This window comes from Somniosus microcephalus, chromosome 26, assembly GCF_052327205.1.
Source record: "Somniosus microcephalus isolate GS21.2 chromosome 26, FLI_Smic_1.0, whole genome shotgun sequence".
Classification (NCBI taxonomy): Eukaryota; Metazoa; Chordata; class Chondrichthyes; order Squaliformes; family Somniosidae; genus Somniosus; species Somniosus microcephalus.
Genome location: NC_141012.1, coordinates 15,861,224 through 15,879,069, shown reverse-complemented (window position 1 = coordinate 15,879,069; position 17,846 = coordinate 15,861,224). Strand labels below are relative to the sequence as shown.

Sequence of the window (17,846 nt, the reverse complement as noted above, 5' to 3'; positions counted from 1 at the left end):
ACTTTGCTGTGTTAGCATCCCAGCCACCCTCCATGTTACAATGTTCTAGTACACTAGTCTGCTGTGTAACTAAGGTAACTGGTTTTGCACAGCACTAAATCACTTTTACAGTAATAGGGTTCAGCTAGTTGCTTACTTAGCTCAGAAAATATATTCTTTATGCTCTGATCTTTACCTCTTAGCCCAAATTCTTCCCCTCAAGAGATTTAAGGAATGTTATACTTTCCAGATATTTGGTACATAAAATGCCAGAGTGATATAACAAAGCTGTAAGAGGAAACTTTATATTCAATACCGATAAAATTATATCCAACAAATTTAAAATTGCATAGCACAGCAGAAGCCATTTCCAATAACAACCCTATCCGCTCGATGCCACATATGCAGTCAGTTTTGCTTGGCACTGATTGAGGCTGGAGTAACTATGAGACGTCACAGTCAAGACAGACGGCCTGGGTCTGCTACCCAGCTGTGGAGCTGAATGCAAAAACAAAATCAATAATATCTGCACAATCCTGTTTCAGCAAAACTCCCACCCTATTGTTTAAAAAACAGTAAAATCAACATGTGCTCAAACACAAAATTATATACAAGAAATATATTTCTTTAACTGACTTAGGGCCCACAGCACCATTTTATTTTTAACCACATCAATAAAACATAGTACAGTATAGACATTTCCAAAAGCATTTAATTATGGTTTAGGTCTAGGCAATGCTAAGAATAAAGAAAGAACTTACATTTATAGAGTGTCTTTCACAACCTTAGGATGTCCCTAATCACTTCATAGCCAATCATTTACTTTTTAAGCGTAGTCACTGCTGCAATGTTGGAAAACACAGTAGCCAATTTGCACACAAGATCCCACAAACAACAATGAGATAAATAACCAGATAATCTGCCTCAGTGATGCTGGTTGATGGATAAATACGGCCATGATATCAGAACTCCCTTGTTCTTCTTCAAATAGTGCCGTGGGATCTTTTACATCCAACTAAAAGGACAGACAGGGCCTCAGCTGAACATCTCATCTGAATGACAGCACCTCTAAAACTACAGCACTCCCTCAGTATTGAAGCATCAGCCCAGGTAATGTGCTCAAGTCTCTGAAGTGGGGCTTGAATCCACAACCTTCTGATTTAGAGGTGAGAGTGCTACTTCAGAACCAAGGCCAATACCTAGTACCCTAGAATCATAGAAATTTACAGCACAGAAGGAGGCCATTCGGCCCATCGTGTCTGTGCCTGACTAGAAAGCCCTAAAAAATCAATAGTTCCCAATTGTGTACTTATTTAAGAATGCAGCGACCATTGTTCCTTCCTCAAAATACTAGTTAGGAAATGTAAGAGTAAGGGATTTCCCTTATTAAAAATATAGGACTAGAGATTCCTCCATATGTTACCCATACGTAGAGTCATTAAGAGTACCTGATTTTTCCCATGGGATAAACCTAACGCATGAAGGAATTTCTAGCCAATAGAGAACTGCAACCACAAGCTCCTGTTAAAATCATTTTCCAAAAAGGAATTGTAGCAAATGTCAAATTCCATGACCTGGGGTTTCCGTTCAATTGCGCTGGTTTTTTCGGTGCAATTTACCCGACAGCGATGTAACTGGCACAAAAGATCACGGAATTTTAAGCGCAAATTGTGTTCAGCGCAATTCAAGTTTCCGCGATCTTTTGCGCTAGTTTTGAAAACATCGCGCTAGAAGCAGAACCCCCTCCACAAAACTGGCCACGCCCCCAGGGTGAATTAATCACCATTGGAAGTTTCCACTAATTGCACTCGTTTGTGGGCCTTTGAGGAGGCTCCAAAAATTAAGCTGGATTTTTGGGGAAAAGAACACTAATCATAGAGTCATAGGGGGAGAAATTCGGTATCGCCCCGTTTGGGGCGCAATTATCGGCGGGGCACGAAGTTTATCGTCTGCCGCTAATTATTGCCTCCGACTGCAAACTTGGCTTCTATCGCCCTTGGAGGTAATTGGAGCACCAAATCAGGCGCTACACACCTCTCAAGGCACTAACGCCGAGGAGCGAGGCGCTACCTCAGAGCGCTGGCGAAGCTCATGTGATGTCAGTCAGCAATGGAACACAGACACACTGGCGCCGGCCAGTTCTTAAAGGGGAGGGTCGATCTTGCTCTCCATCCACACCTTGCTCATTGCAGCCTTGAATCTCGGCCTGGAGAGACCTGTACATCAAATCTGCTGGAAAGAACAGTGGAGAGGCCCAGGGAAAGAGCTCAGAGTGAAGCCCCCATAGTCTCTTCTAAATCGATGCAAGGAAGATCAAATCAAAATGAACCTGCAAAGTGCTGCTCAGTACCCAAAACTCAACACAGCGTTGAATATCTCCAGAAGTCTCTCTCTCTCACTCAGAATGCGTGATGCAAAAATTTCGCCGACAAAAAAAGGAAGGAAGCGGTCGCCTTTAAATAACGCTCCCCCAGTCCTTTCCCGACTGCAAAACGCACTCCTCAACCTGTCGTTGCTAGCGGCAGGCGGTAAGGCAGGGGACGCCACTCAATATCCAGTCCGGGGCGCTACCGGGACGTCATGATCTGCGGGCACAGGAGATCGTGGTGGTAGTGTTTAGCGCCGCCGCAAAATGTCTGGTCAAGTTCACGAGCGGCGCAAACATCGCCACGCCCGGGCGCTAGTTGTTTTGCGCCCCATTAGCACCCTCTTAAGGTGCTAACGGGAGGCGCAAACCAACCGAATTTTTCCCCCATAGAGTCATAATCAGCACAGAAGGAGGCCATTCGGCCTGTCGAGTCCACGCCGGCTCTCTGTAGAGCAATCCAGTCAGTCCCATACGTACGTTTTGAAAGGTTTTGAATTTTAAAAAATTAATTTACTAAGGAACTGGCTACTGTACCCCAATCTAACCAGAACATAGTTTTGTACATTTTTTAAAAGCCATTTTCAGCAATTTAAAATCAGGTTACTCACAGGTGGTGAAGTGACACTGATTTAAAATTAATATTTTTTGTTATAAACCCATTTTCAGCTGTATTTCAAACTTTACCAAGTTATCACTCTTAAATATATCAAGGAATATTTTTTAAAGCAAATTTTTTTTTTTTTTTTTTAAACGCATTTTAAAACACTGCCCAATTGCACTGGTTCATGGCAGATTTTGCGTTTGGCGACATGCAAATGAGTTTGAGCGGAAAAATGTGGGAAAAAACACTTTTCAAAAGGGGCGCAATTTTGGCCGCAATTCGCGCCTGAATCACCGATTGTGCCCAAAGCAGAAATTCTACCCCCAAGTGTTTATAAATAGCAGTAATTTCCTCTCTTCAACCCTAGTTCCTCCTCATGACAAACTTAGACAAGCTAACTAGATTAGACATCAGTATTATTTGCAAACAAACCTCACAGCTGCAGAATTTAATCTCAGCTCCAAAATTGCAAAAATAAAAAAGCAAACTTTCAAAGAAGTCTTGCCCATAAGGAAGATATTAATTATCAGTTTGGAGTGCACGCTTACACGGAGTAATGTTGCAGTAAAATTCCTAAAGAGACAGCCACATGTTTCTTTATAATCAATCAAATATTGAGCCAGTGTTATTAACCCCTTGGAGTAATTTACACCCACGCCTCCACCCCCATCCATCACCTCTCCCCACAACACACACAATGTTCTCACCTCTTCTGACTTGCTGGGATACAGTTCCAATGGGATCAGCAGCCCTTCAATGCAAGTGGCCATTCTTCTTGTATGAGCCTAAACAATTAGGCCGGAATTGGAGGCCTCGTGGGAGGGGTCTCCAACTGCGGGGGGTGAGTATGGTCGGGTCCCTAGATCCAGGAGGTAGGTATAAAGCCACTTGACCTCCTGGTTGCAGCAGTCCCCGCCTCTGTTTAACTGCCAGGCTTCACGAATTGTGTGAAACCCGTCCGCAGGCAGTTAAACGCAAAATGGACGGGGGAAAAGAGGCTTCCAGCCTCATTACAATATTTAAATGGAGGTAACGCCCCCTAGCAGCGGGTTAGTTGCCTGCCCCACCTCTGGCAAAACCAGAAGTGGACGGGTTGGAGGCGGGATCAGGTCGGGAATCGCGTTTTTAACAATGTAACTGCCTCCACGCTCCAAACCCACCTGGTTTTCAGGGGAAAATTCCGGCCCTCAGTGTCAGTGCGCTATTTTACTATGCAGGGTGTTGGTCAGTCCCAGTCATCTCCTGACTGATGTCCACATATACACATTTTCCATTACGGAACATTGGATAATATGTAGGAGCAGGAACCCTAACTGAAATTTTCCATCCTTGGTCCAAGCATGCTGAGGCCAACTGTAGTCCCCAACTGCTGTCCAGACTGAGAGTAGCTAACTCATCAGAGATCAGGGATCGAACCTGAGGCCTCTGGCCTGTAAAGATTCTGGAACTACTAGAACTACAGGACAGAAGTAGTTTGTTGAGTAATGTTTCTGTAATATAACCAGAAGGAGGCACACTATAAGGAGGTCGGGACCCAGGAGCGAGGTCGCGGCCCAGGAGCGAGGTCCCGCCTCCAACCCGACTCCTGAATGAAAATCCAGCGCAGAGTGTCCACAGTGCCTGGTCTGCACTCAAGGCCTCCATAATCAGCACCTGTGAAGAGACGCTCGGTCACTCAACCAGGAAACACCAAGACTGGTTCGACGAGAACAACTAGGAGATCCAGGAGCTAATAAGCCGCATGCGCAAGGCATTCCTGATCTGGAAACAGCAACACAACTCGAGAGCAAGAAAGCAGCTCTACAGACGCCTGAAGGCCGAGGTCCAACAAAAAACCCGCGACCTAAAGAACAGATGGTGGGTGGAGAAAGCACAGGAGATCCAGCAGCTAGCCGACAACCACGGCGTGCGTGGATTCTTTAGCGCAGTCAAGACCACCTGCGGCCCAAGCACCCAAGGCCCTACCCCACTGCGGGCCAAGAACGGAGAGGTACTCATCAAGGACAGAGAGGCAGTCAGTGCCCGCTGGAAGGAGCTCTTCGAAGACCTCCTTAACTGAGACTCTGTCTTTGATGCGAGTGTCCTCAACTCCATCCCGTAGCATGCTACCCGCCACCACCTCAGCACAACCCCAGCCCGGCATGAGGTTGAAAAGGCCATCCGACAACTGAAGAACAACAAGGCCTCAGGAGCAGATGGAATCCCCGCCGAGGTGCTAAAACATGGCGGAGAAGCACTATTGGCGCGAATACATGAACTCATTTCTCTTATTTGGAAGGAGGAGAGCATGCCAGGGGATCTCAGAGACGCCGTAATCGTGACCATCTTCAAGAAAGGTGACAAGTCAAATTGCGGTAATTACAGAGGAGTCTCCCTGCTGTCTGCCACAGGGAAAGCCATCGCAAGAATTCTCCTCAATCGCCTTCTCCCAGTGGCTGAGGAGCTCCTCCCAGAGTCGCAATGCGGATTCCGCCCACTAAGGGGCACAATGGACATGATCTACACCGCGTGTCAACTACAAGAGAAATGCAGGGAACAGCACCAACTGCGGTACATGGCCTTCTTTGACCTCACAAAGGCCTTCAACACCGTCAATCGTGAGGGATTATGGAGTGTCCTCCTCAAATTCGGCGGCCCTCAAAAGTTTGTCACCATTCTCCGCCTGCTTCACGATGACATGCAAGCCGTGATCCTGACCAATGGATCCACCACAGACCCAATTCACGTACGGACCGGGGTCAAGCAAGGCTGTGTCGTTGCACCAACGCTCTTCTCGATCTTCCTGGCTGCAATGCTCCATCTCACCCTCAGTAAGCTCCCCGCTGGAGTGGAGCTAATCTACAGAACAAACGGAAAACTGTTCAACCTCCGTCGCCTCCAGTCCAGATCCAAGGTCGTCCCATCCGCTGTCATCGAATTACAGTATGCAGACGACGCTTGCGTCTGCGCACACTCTGAGGCCGAACTCCAAACCATCGTCAACACCTTCACCGAAGCGCACGAGAGCATGGGCCTTACACCAAACATCCGTAAGACAAAGGTCCTCTACCAACCTGCCCCCGCCACACAGTACTGCTCCCCGATTATCAAAATCCATGACGAGGCCTTGGACAACGTGGACCACTTTCCATACCTCGGGAGCCTACTGTCAACAAGGGCAGACGTTGATGTCGAAGTCCAACTCCGCCTTCAGTGTGCCAGTGCAGCCTTCGGTCGCCTGAGGAAGAGAGTGTTTGAAGACCAGGACCTCAAACCCAGCACTAAGCTCATGGTCTACAGAGCAGTAGCGATACCCGCCCTCCTGTATGCTTCAGAGACATGGACCATGTACAGCAGGCACCTCAAAGCACTGGAGAGGTACCACCAATGCTGCCTCCACAAGATCCTGCAAATCCATTGGCAGGATAGGCGCACCAACGTCAGTGTTCTCACTCAGGCCAACATCCCCAGCATCGAAGCTTTGACCAAGCTCGATGGATGGGCCACATCGTCCCCATGCCCGATCCAAGACTCCCAAAACAAGCGCTCTACTCAGAGCTTCAACACAGCAGGAGAGCCCCAGGTGGGCAGAGGAAACGCTTCAAGGACACCCTCAAAGCCTCCTTGAAAAAGTGCAACATCTCCACTGACACCTGGGAATCTCTGGCCCAAGACCACACAAAGTGGAGAAGAAGCATCTGGGAAGGCGCCGAAAACCTCGAGTCTCTTCGCCGGGAGCAAGCGGAAGCCAAGCGCAGGCAGCGCAAGGAGCACACGTCAACCCAAGCACCCCACCCACCCGCCCCTTCAACCACCGACTGCCCCACCTGTGACAGAGACTGTAGGTCCCGCATTGGACTCATCAGTCTCCTGAGAACTCATTTTTAGTGTGGAAGCAAGTCATCCTCGGTTCCGAGGGACTGCCGAAGAAGAAGAATTAAATTGAGTAACAAAATTCCAAAATGTTTAACTCTATTCTAAGAATATTGTCAAATGTTCTGATTTCTCTATGTTTCTCCAGTCTATTGTAAAACAATGATCATTGGAAATTGGCAGAAAATAATTCCGACAGAGCTATGGATGCTAAAAGATTCCAATGTCTATCATTGCACAAAGGATGCGCTGAAATCAATTAAAGGTGAAAGCTAATACAATTTTTTTAGGGTTATACTTAATATTTATATTAACAGGATAGCTTAGGGTTAAAGGAGATGGATAAAGGATATTAGATTTTTAAAAGATTCGAACATATAATTGCCAAGTCCTCGTTTTGCAGAAATTGTCCTATTTCCAGATCTTTAAAATAGCATGGAACTGCATCATAGCGGTCTTCAATTAAGCAGAATCCTGGGGGACGTATGCCCCAGATTACCATAATATGGAATGATTTTGAATTACTTTTTATTATTAAATATTAGCAACTGTGCTGGAGCTGTTTCAGTCTGAGTTTCATACATAATTGGTTTCGTATTATTTCCATTGTACCCCAGTATAATACGACATGGCACCAAGGGGGCGATTTTCTCACTGGAGGCGAGTTTCAGTTTGGGTGGGTTTAAAATCCGCCTCCACTGATAGCTTTCAAAAATTAGCAATTTTCCCATGATTGGCCACTTGATTTCAGAGGTGCGGGATGCCCTTAGTCAATTAGTGTTTTGGGACTGAAACTCGCCTCTGCTGACATCACTTTTCCAGTCTGATTTTATGACTTCTTGCTGCCTTGGCTCATTCCACAGCCTATTTCTGCCTATGCTGCACCACCTGCAACATATTCTGAGAAACCAGTATGTCCAATTCCAAGGCAAGGGCCTCCCCGAGGCTCTCGGATGAGGCGCTGCAAATGTTGTTTGAGGGGGTGACAGCTAGCAGGGAGGTGCTCTTCCACTCACCTGGGAGGAAGAGGCCTCCCAAAGAAACCAAGGTTGTGTGGGTACAGCTGGCAAGGGATATAACCTCCAGATCTGTGTGCAGATTGGGAGAATGTTTCTGTGTATTGATGAAATGCCATCCCTGTTGGAAAGCATTAAAATGATTTGATGCCAAAGTGTTGGCGTTATGGCATCTGTTCTTTCGCCTTAGGCAGCTCCACATTGCGGGCACCGCCACACTTGCGTTGTCAGGTTGGTGGCCTGAGTGAAAGGAGGTCAGAGTGTCATGTCCATTGTCAATGATGTCTTAGGATGGAGCCAAGGGCATGTGCCAACTTGGGCAACCTATGCAAATCTGGCCATGATAAGTTCATCCCTTGCATCCTGGGCAGCCATGTGCTCGCGTGCTGCTGCTGCTGCTGCTGGTCAATACACCGGCGCTCTGACCTCCTCCTGCTCCTCCTCCTCCCCCATCTCCTCCAGATCCTCCTCCTCCTCCTCCAGATCCTCCTCCTTATCTGAGGAGGGCTGGAACTGAGACACTTGCTCCTCAGGAAGCTGCAAGCCACGACGCTGTGCGATGTTGTGCAGTGCACAGCAGACCATGACCATTCTGGAGACCCTGTATGATGTATACTGCAGGGCTCCAGCTGATCGGTCAAGGCAACGGAAGCGCATCTTCAACAACCCAATGGTTTGCTCGATGGACCTGGTCGAAGTGTGGCTGGTGTTGTAGCGCTCTTCAGCCTCATTAGCTGGCCTCCTGATCGGCGTCATTAGCCACTTCTTCAGGGGTAGCCTTCGTCACCAAGGAGCCATCCGTTAAGTTGGTTTGGCAGATTGAAAAGCGGAGGAACACTAGAGTGCCGCAGGATGAAAGAGTCATGGCAACTACTACAGAACTTGGCGCAAACATGCAAGAACTTCTTCTTGCGGTTACACACCAGCTGTACGTTGAGGGAGTGGAAGCCCTTTTGGTTGACAAAGATAGCTGGGTGGTGATGGGGTGCCCTAAGGACCATATGTGTGCAGTCTATGATGCCCTGCACCATTGGCATGCCTGCAATATTTGCAAAGCCAATCGAATGGGCGGTTATACTTGCTTGATCCCTTGAGAACTGGATGTAATTGTGGGCCTTAGCAAAAAGGGCATCAGTAAACTGCGTGATGCAACTCTGGGCGGCCAACTGGGAGATGCCGCTGATGTCTGCTGATGATCCCTGGAAGGAGCCTGAGGCAAAGAAGTTGAGTGCGGTGGTGACTTTGACAGCCACTGGTAAGGGGTGTCCACCCGTTCCTCTGGGCACCAGGTCTTGCTGCAGCAGGCCGCAGATCTCTTGGACAACCTCTCGCGAAAGTCTCAGTCTCCTTTGGCACTGCTGCTCACTCATGTTGAGGTAGCGCATCCTTTGTCTGCAAACCCTCTGTCGGGGGTATCTCCTGTGGCAAGGTGCCTCGATGCACTGGTGCCTTCTGCCCTGTGCAGCATCAGGTGGCTGAGCAGAAGGTTGGGGCTCCTGCTGCTGTTGCTCCTGAGCTGCCTGAGCAGGAGGTTGGGGCTCCTGCTGATGTTGCTCCTGAGCTGCCTGAGCAGCAGGTTGGGGCTCCTGCTGCTGTTGCTCCTGAGCTGCCTGGTTCTGATGCTGCCGTGGATGCTCCTCATCCTCATCTGAGGTCCATGGAGAAAGAAAACGAATGGTTCCCGTGCTGCTTGCAGATGCCTCCGGTGGGGAAGCGCTCATTGCAAGTGGGGAGAGGGTCTTCCAAGGAGGTCCCACAGTTGATAGATTCAAGCTGCAGCACCTCCGACTTCGGAAGGCCTTCTAAAAGTGCTCAAAGACCTTTTAACGCTAAGTTCTGGCACCTGCAAGTAATCTTTGATAAAATATTGTTGGACCTGCAGCTGAGAGACCACCCATGAGTCAACCCGGCAGGTTTACCTGGCGTGGTTTAGGAGGGTCGTGGAACACGCCGAAATGCTCGAAAAATCACAAGGGCCTCTCAAAATAGGCTTAGAAAGGCCCTTAGCAAGCATTTAATGATGTTAACTAGTGCTATGGCCAGCTGGAGGTGGGGCCGTTTCCTGACCTCCAAAACCGGCACCGAAAAAGTCCCGCTGAGGCGGGTTCCGAACCCGCCCTCTGATTCTGATTTTCCCGCCTTTCCCGCCTCCAAACCCGCCTCCTCTGATGTCAGAAAATCGCCCCCCCTAAGTCTTTGTTTAAAACCTCTTCTCTACACATCTCACCCATCCAAGGACCCTTAGTACCCAGGAAGATTTTAAAATTCTAACCGGATTGCTCAGTAATTGTGGGTAGATAGCAGATGGGATTAGATACAGGATTGTATACAACTTGTAGTTTATTGCAAGAATAATACACCAAGACATGATCTTGTAAATTGCAAGAGTGATTCTTTTATAAAGAAAGACTTGCATTTATATAGCGCCTTTCAGGACCTCAGGACGTCCAAAACCACGCTATAGCCAATGAAGTACTTTTGAATTGTACTCACTGTTGTAATGTAGGAAACACGGCAGCTAATTTGCGCACAAGCTCCCACAAACAGCAATCTGATAATGACCAGATTAGGTGTTGGTTGAGAGATAACTATTGGCCCAGACACTGGGGAGAACTTCCCTGCTCTTTTTCGAATGGTGCCATGGGATCTTTTATGTCCACCCTGTGAAGGAATAAGCCATATAACTATTCAGAAAAAGACACCATTCTATGAAAGAATTCTGGCCTTATTAAAACATGACAAACTGGGTCTGGAAATCTAGAAACCTAACGATGAAAAAGCTGTGAAAGCATTCTGGCTATTGAGATAAGATAAGTTGTTGACACTGAATCAATAACCATATTGAGACAGAAGGTTAAAGGCTCCAGTAGGCTGAACCTTTGGGAACAAGACAATGGTTCACCCTGGACAAGGTGTTCTAATTTACACCTCGTAAAGAAGCACAAACATCTGCCTTCGTAAAAATGACATCAAGTAAAACGCACCTGCCGTTACACCGTTTTTTATGGTAAACTTAGAACACCAAGAGAAGAGACATAATTCTGTAATGCTACCAGCTGAGGGGACTGTAAGAATTGCAGGGGTCAGCAGAAAAATGACTAGAGATAATTAGCTTACATCAGCAGAAAACCTTAAAGGAAATACCACTGGAAAAGGGTATAAATATTGAACTCTCAAATGGGATAGTAGACTCGCTTTAAAGGGGCAAAGCGATTCTCGGCTTCAGAGGCGGCTCTGCAAGTCTCCAACTCTTTGTACCTCGAGGATCAAAGGTATTTGATTTTGGTGGATATCCTGTAGAAAACTTTAAGAACTGTAAAACTGGAGCGAAGTTAAGATTTGAAAGTAAGGTTCTCTGATAATAGGATTGTAAGTTTACTCTTTTTGGAACTGACTCACCAACTGTAAATTACATGTCGGTTCTTTAATAAATCTATATATTTTTAGAATTGTCTCACATAAGACTTCTGTATCAAACTCGCGAACTCAATCTCTGTACACTCTTTGGTGAGGAGTTGCAGAATTTTGGGGGAGTTTTCCCAGACCCTCATAATATCCAGAACGTTAGTCTAGCTAAACTTATTAAAAGTGCTATCTGGAGGACGATAACATTTTCAGGTTGTTCCTTTCCTTTAGGGAGAGATGGTCCAGACCTTTAGACCCAATTAAGTGTCTTTAGGATTCGGCTACCTCAAACTTTAGTTGAAAGTGAATGTCTGAGGAATACGCCTGATCTGGGGTAGCCCTAAAGGGGCTTGGACTGGTAATTATCCCTTCAACCCAAGAGGGCAGACGAGGCCTCGGTTTAACGCCTCATCCAAAAGATGGCACCACCAACAGTGCAGCACTCCCTTAGTACTGCACTGGAGTGTCAGCCTAGATTTTGTGCTCAAGTCTCTGGAGTGGGACTTGAATGGACAACAACAACTACAACTTGTATTTATATAGCGTCTTTAACATAGTAAAACGTCCCAAGGCGCTTCACAGGAGTTAGAAAACAATTTGACACCGAGCCACATAAAGAGACCAAAAGCTTGGTCAAAAAGGTAGGTTTTAAGGAGCATCTTAAAGGAGGAAAGAGAGGTAAACAGATGGAAAGGTTTAAGGAGGGAATTCCAGAGCTTAGGGCCTAGGCAGCTGAAGGCACGGCCATCAATGGTGGAGCGATTAAAATTGGGGATGTGCAAAAGGTCAGAATTAGAGGAGTGAAGATATCTCTGGGGGGGCGGGGTTGTGGGGCTGAAGGAGATTACAGAGATAGGGAGGGGTGAGGCCATGGAGGGATTTGAAAACAAGGATGAGAATTTTAAAATCGAGGCGTTGTTTAACCAGGAGCCAATGTAGGTCAGCGAGCACAGGGGTGATGGATGAATGTGACTTGGTGCGAGTTAGGACACAGGCAGCAGAGTTTTGGATGACCTCAAGTTTACGGAGGGTAGAACGTGGGAGGCCGGCCAGGAGTGCATTGGAATAGTCAATGTTAAAGGTAACAAAGGCATGACTCAGAGGCAAGAGTGCTACCACCAAGACCTGAAACATTAGGTTTCAAAAGTGAAGCAGAATCTGTGACAAATGTATGTTTTTTTTAAGCACAGATGAAATAATATCTGGAAGCAAAAGAACATCGGAAAATTCTAATGCAGTAAAATAACCAAACTTATATAATATATGAACTGGTCCATCTGTTTAAAAAACCAAGAAGCAGACTCTTTGAAAGGCCCAACAAATGCAAATCACAGCAAACCATGTATTAATAGTCCATGAAATAAGCTTCATCTTGGCAGTTTTTACACCTTGCCAGTTGTACTGGTTCTTAACACACAATAGTAATTGGAATTTAAAAAATTCCATCTGAATGGTTGGGAAAGAATTAGCATATAAAATTAATTGTGTTTCAAAGAACCTGTAACTTGATTAATTTGGTATCAAAGACTTACTCGGGCGCAGAACCATCTCCAGCAGCCCAAGGGAGCGCTTAACCACCATTTTGTGTCAGTTTGGCTCATCTAATAGCCCTCTTCCCTCTGAGTTAGCAGGTCATAGGTTCAAGACAGGCTGCGGGACGCGAACATATAAACCAGGCTTAAATTTCAGGGTAGATTTGAGGGATTGCTGCATTGTACTTTGGACGAGACATTAAACTGAGGTGTCTGCCTGTTCTAGTAGTTCAGGGAGGTGTTAAGGATCCCAGTGCACAGTTCGACAAAGATCAGGCCATTCTCCCTGTATCCTGGCCAACATATCTCCTTATACCAACATTTATGAATTAACTGGTTATTCACCTTATTGCTGTTTGTGGAATCTTGCTGTGCTCAAATTGGTTACCGCATTTTCCTACATAACAACAATCACTCTACTTGTATGTGTGAGTGTTCTCATTAGGCACTATCTAAATGCAAGTCCTTCTTTCTTAAGCAGGCACAACACCAAAATAATAGTGCTAAAAATAATAGTTTTAGCCTGTATACGGATTTGTGATGTGTTAGCTTCCATTTTAAGATGATGGGAAAACATGGTGGGCATCTCACATATTCTCCAATAATCAATTTACCAGCGCTGAGGGTTTATCATTACTCCTGAGCATGCCAAGGCATACATGGCAGAGAATAAAAATACAGGTGTTGGTTCATAAGGACACAGTCTACTTATAGAAATGGTCATCTAGCTGTGAGCAAGAGAAAAGTTTTGGGGAAAAGACCAAATTCGAAGAGCCACAAAGCTTTTAAGCAATTGTTGAATGGGGAACGTTGACTGGCATCTTTTCCGGGCTGGAATGTCTTGAAGGAATGAAAAAAAATCTGATTTTTTCTTTCTCTTGCCAAACATTTCTTCTGCAAAACTAAGATACTATTCTCATTTTTTCCATCTTCATTGCTTAAGTTGCACATATCAGCACCGACCAGTGGAGGGCCACGGTACGTTTCTAAATAAAATGTTGATTGGATGTTTTAAAACCCACATGCTGTCAGGCATGTATTGCTGCACCTTGTAAAGAAGAAATTCTGCTAAAAACAAACTGTCCAAGTTGAACCATTTAGAAAAGTAGCGGAAAAATAAATCATCCATAATATATGCAAGACAAAAAAAAATCTTTTTAAAAATTGGGAAGAGGGGCCTATTAATAGTGAAACTTAAAATAAAAACAAACGTTTCTTTTACCCTTTCATCTTGCTTTACCATAGTGCGGGTAATTTTAACTTTAATCAGCTGTCCATTTTACACCCTGCCCAATTTGCTTTTCTATTGTAGTCAGGCGGCCAATTTGCTATCGCCTGTTTTATGCCCGGCAATAAAAGTTCAAATTAACTCCAGTGTCCCTGGACAATAATGTGGGCAATCAACCTGCTCTCAAGCCTCTGTAAATGGCATTTTGAAACAAACAGTCCTGGTAACTCTGACTCCAAATACCCCTGTCGGAAGCACCTTTGCTCAAACACCTTTCCCACAGCTAGCACAGTTGACATCATAATGCATCATATATAAAGAATGACGTGCAAATCCCTATCTTAACACCTCACTGCACTACCCAAAAAAGTGGAACCTTTGACAGTTAATGAATATTTTGTAGAGTTTACATTTTAAACTCTCTGGAACATAATTATTAGATAGATCATGGCAGATTTAAACTTATGCTCTCATCTTCGATTCTACCAATCCCTTATTGTAACTACTGGTTCTGTTCTAAACTTGTATCACAGCTGTGCCACACCTAACTAGACAATATGCAACCTCTAAAGGGAAAACAGATCATAACAGAACTCAAGTTATTTTAACAAACTCTCCTTTGTCCCCTGAAGATTAAAGGATATATATTTGTGTTATACTGCTCTTTTCAACTTCTAAGTGGCTGCTTACGTAACTTCTTTGAGGCTCTGTTCTGAACTTAATGATAAACTTCAGTAAATGTAGCGCCAAAAATAATTTGTAGTATGTTATTACTGTGACTTTATTTAGACTCAGATGATTACACATTCATTCTAGGTTGCAGTTCAGCCTCAAAAGTTTCAACAGTTCAAAGGGCTACGGGGTTGCACCAATGGCTCAGTGGATTTATCCACAGATTAGCTAATCTATACACACCAGGATGGTGACAAGTTTCACCCCTCAGTCTGTACTGCATTAATCGATCACCGGTAGTGCTACAATTAGCCTCGCTGTTCTAGGTTAGGGAGGGGAAAAATCAGTTAGTGTCCCTGCTTCTGATCCCTCTTCAGGGACTGCTGCTGGAAGTGTGCAAGTGTGTGAGCATCAAGAAAGAAATAACTTGCATTTATTCAGCGCCTTTCATAACCTCAGGATGTCCTAAAGCACTTTACAACCAATGAAGTACTTTTGAAGTTTAGTCACTTGTTGCAATGTAAGGAAATGCAGTAGCCAATTTGCGCACAGCAAGGTACTACAAACAGCAATTAGATAAATGACCGGATAATCTGCTTTAGTGATGTTGGTTGAGGGATAAATACTGGCCATGATATCAGGAGAACAACTCCCCTGTTCTTCTTCAAATAATGCCATGTGATCTTTTAGATCCACTTGAAAGTTCAGACAGTTTAACATCTCATCTGAATGAAAGCACCTTCAATAGTGAAGACAAGACTGGGCTCAGTTGAGTTGCCCTCCAGTCAAATAACCTGCTGACACTGATCGAACAACAGGGGCAATTTTAATCCTGCCTACTCAGAAGCCGGGCAGGCGGGCAGTTAAAATTTGCGGGCTGGGAGACATACCCACTGACGTGCCATTCCCTTCCAGCAGTCTTCAATTTTCAGACGGTAAGAGCGCTCCCTCTGAGCCAAGTTTGACACCTAGGTGTGGCAGGCCACCTCATATACTTCTTATTCCTAGTTTCATATCATCCAACTTGAGTCTCCTCGAGAAGAAAATGTTCTAGAGTCTTGTCAGTTTAAACTGTAAGTAAAGTTCTACCTTTTCAAAATCACTTTTCAAAATATGTATTTTTTTTTTTAAATCAGAGAAGAAAAACAACTTTTACCTACCAATTTTAGAAAACAGTGAAATTCCTGTAGGTTTCACAGTGGAACGATTAAGACATTTAACCAGACACATCAACAAGTGTAAGAGCGCAAGAGCAAAAATAAGAGCCGATACGATCATAATTAGGAACCATATTACCTTGGAGAAAGTGGAGGAGATAAAGGCACCTGTTGGCCTTCATACTGCTGTACCATTGCCCGAACACTCCAGGAGGGACTTCCGATTTCCTCCTCAAAGCTACCAGAAGAAATAAAATGGTCACACTATGCTTCATTGGATACTGCAAATCTAAATAGCAAAAGCGCATGCAAGTTCCTGTCAGTTTCCAAGCTTCAGAAATTACAGTATTTACAAATCTACTTTCTTGGTATGCTGGCAAAATGCTCAGCTGCAAAAGCATTCAGTACTCAGCAACTGATGTTTCTATTAATGTGACACCAGCCAGCAGAGGGCACCTTTGCGGCATTTTCTTCTTCACGTGCTACTTGCAGAAGAGTGATTCCAGTAAGCCATTCGGCTGAAATTCAAAGAAAAGCTCAGGTGCTAAAATACACTTATTCAATGTAGAACACTTAGGGGTCGAATGCGGCTGGTGCCACGCGGGTGTCGCCCAGACCTGCGAACAAATGAACTGGCCTCAGTGAGGTCAGCCATTTATATCAAATCAAATCAAATCAAATCAACTTTTATTGTCATTGTTAGTGCACAAGTGCAGTACAACGAAATGTAGGCTTGCGGCTCCCGAGAGTGTACATTTGGATTAAGACATTTAAACATTCAACATACATTTGGCTTGTAGTATATTAACATAAACATAACCATAATAAAGTACATTGGCAGATGTGCAGGCTTTAGAGTTTATTTGTGGAGTTCAGTAAGATGACAGCCCTGGGAAAGAAGCTGTTCCTAAATCTGGTCGTACGGGTGCGAATGCATCTGTAGCGTCTCCCAGATGGCAGGAGGGCGAACAGACTGTGGCTGGGGTGGGTAGGGTCTTTGATGATGGACCGTGACCTCCGTAGACAGCGTTTCTGGTATATGTGCTCTATGGTCGGTAGCCGGGTGCCGGTAATGCGTTGGGCAGTTTTGACTACCCGCTGCAGGGCTTTCCGGTCATAGTAGCTACAGCTGCCATACCATACTGTGATAGTGTTTGTCAGGATGCTCTCTATAGTGCAGCGGTAAAAGTTAGAGAGGATCAGGGGTGACAGGTTACATCCCTTCAGCCTCCTTAGGAAATATAGGCGCTGCTGTGCCTTCTTCACCAGAGAGGAGGTGTTGAGGGACCAGGAGAGGTCTTCCGTGATGTGGACTCCAAGGAACGTAAAGCTGTCCACCCTTTCCACCACAGCCCCATTGATGTGGATGGGGGTGTGACTTCCGCCTTTGGACTTCCTGAAGTCCACAATGGTTTCTTTGGTTTTCTTGATGTTAAGGGCCAGGTTGTTATCGGCGCACCACTTCACGAGATGCTGGACCTCCTCCCTGTCGGCTGACTCATCGTTGTTGGTGATCTGGCCTACTACCGTGGTGTCATCCGCAAACTTGATGATGGTGTTGGAACCATTAACAGCCACACAGTCGTGGGTGAAGAGGGAGTAGAGGAGGGGGCTCAGCACACATCCTTGTGGGGCCCCCGTGTTCAGGATCGGTGGGGGGGAGGTGTGGTTACCTAATTTGACAGACTGGGGTCTGTTTGTTAGGAAGTCCAGGGTCCAGTTGCAGAGGGAAGTGTTCAGGCCAAGAATTTGGAGTTTGGTGGCCAGCTTGTTGGGGACGATAGTGTTGAATGCTGAGCTGTAGTCTATGAACAGCATTCTGATGTAGGTCTCCTTACCATCTAGGTGATTCAGTGCCGAGTGTAGAGCAGTTGTGATTGCATCCTCCGTTGATCTGTTTGCACGATAGGCAAACTGGTGTTGGTCAAGAGAGGCAGGAACACTGGCTTTGATGTGGACTAAGACCAGTCTCTCGAAACACTTCATTATGATGGGTGTGAGTGCGACAGGTCGATAGTCGTTCAGGCACATCACAG

General features: G+C 45.6%; 1 protein-coding gene across 8 annotated transcripts in view; it reads right to left on the bottom strand.

The window, feature by feature from the left end:
• The window catches only part of LOC147100324 (dixin-like), a 151,004-nt gene that overhangs the window by 63,368 nt on the left and 69,790 nt on the right, over positions 1 to 17,846 (bottom strand). For all 8 annotated transcript variants that reach the window (XM_085967902.1, XM_085967897.1, XM_085967896.1 and 5 more), the window contains one exon: positions 15,950 to 16,048. In XM_085967902.1, the coding sequence (XP_085824028.1) occupies positions 15,950 to 16,048 (99 nt within the window). The remainder of the gene's footprint in view (positions 1 to 15,949; positions 16,049 to 17,846) is intronic.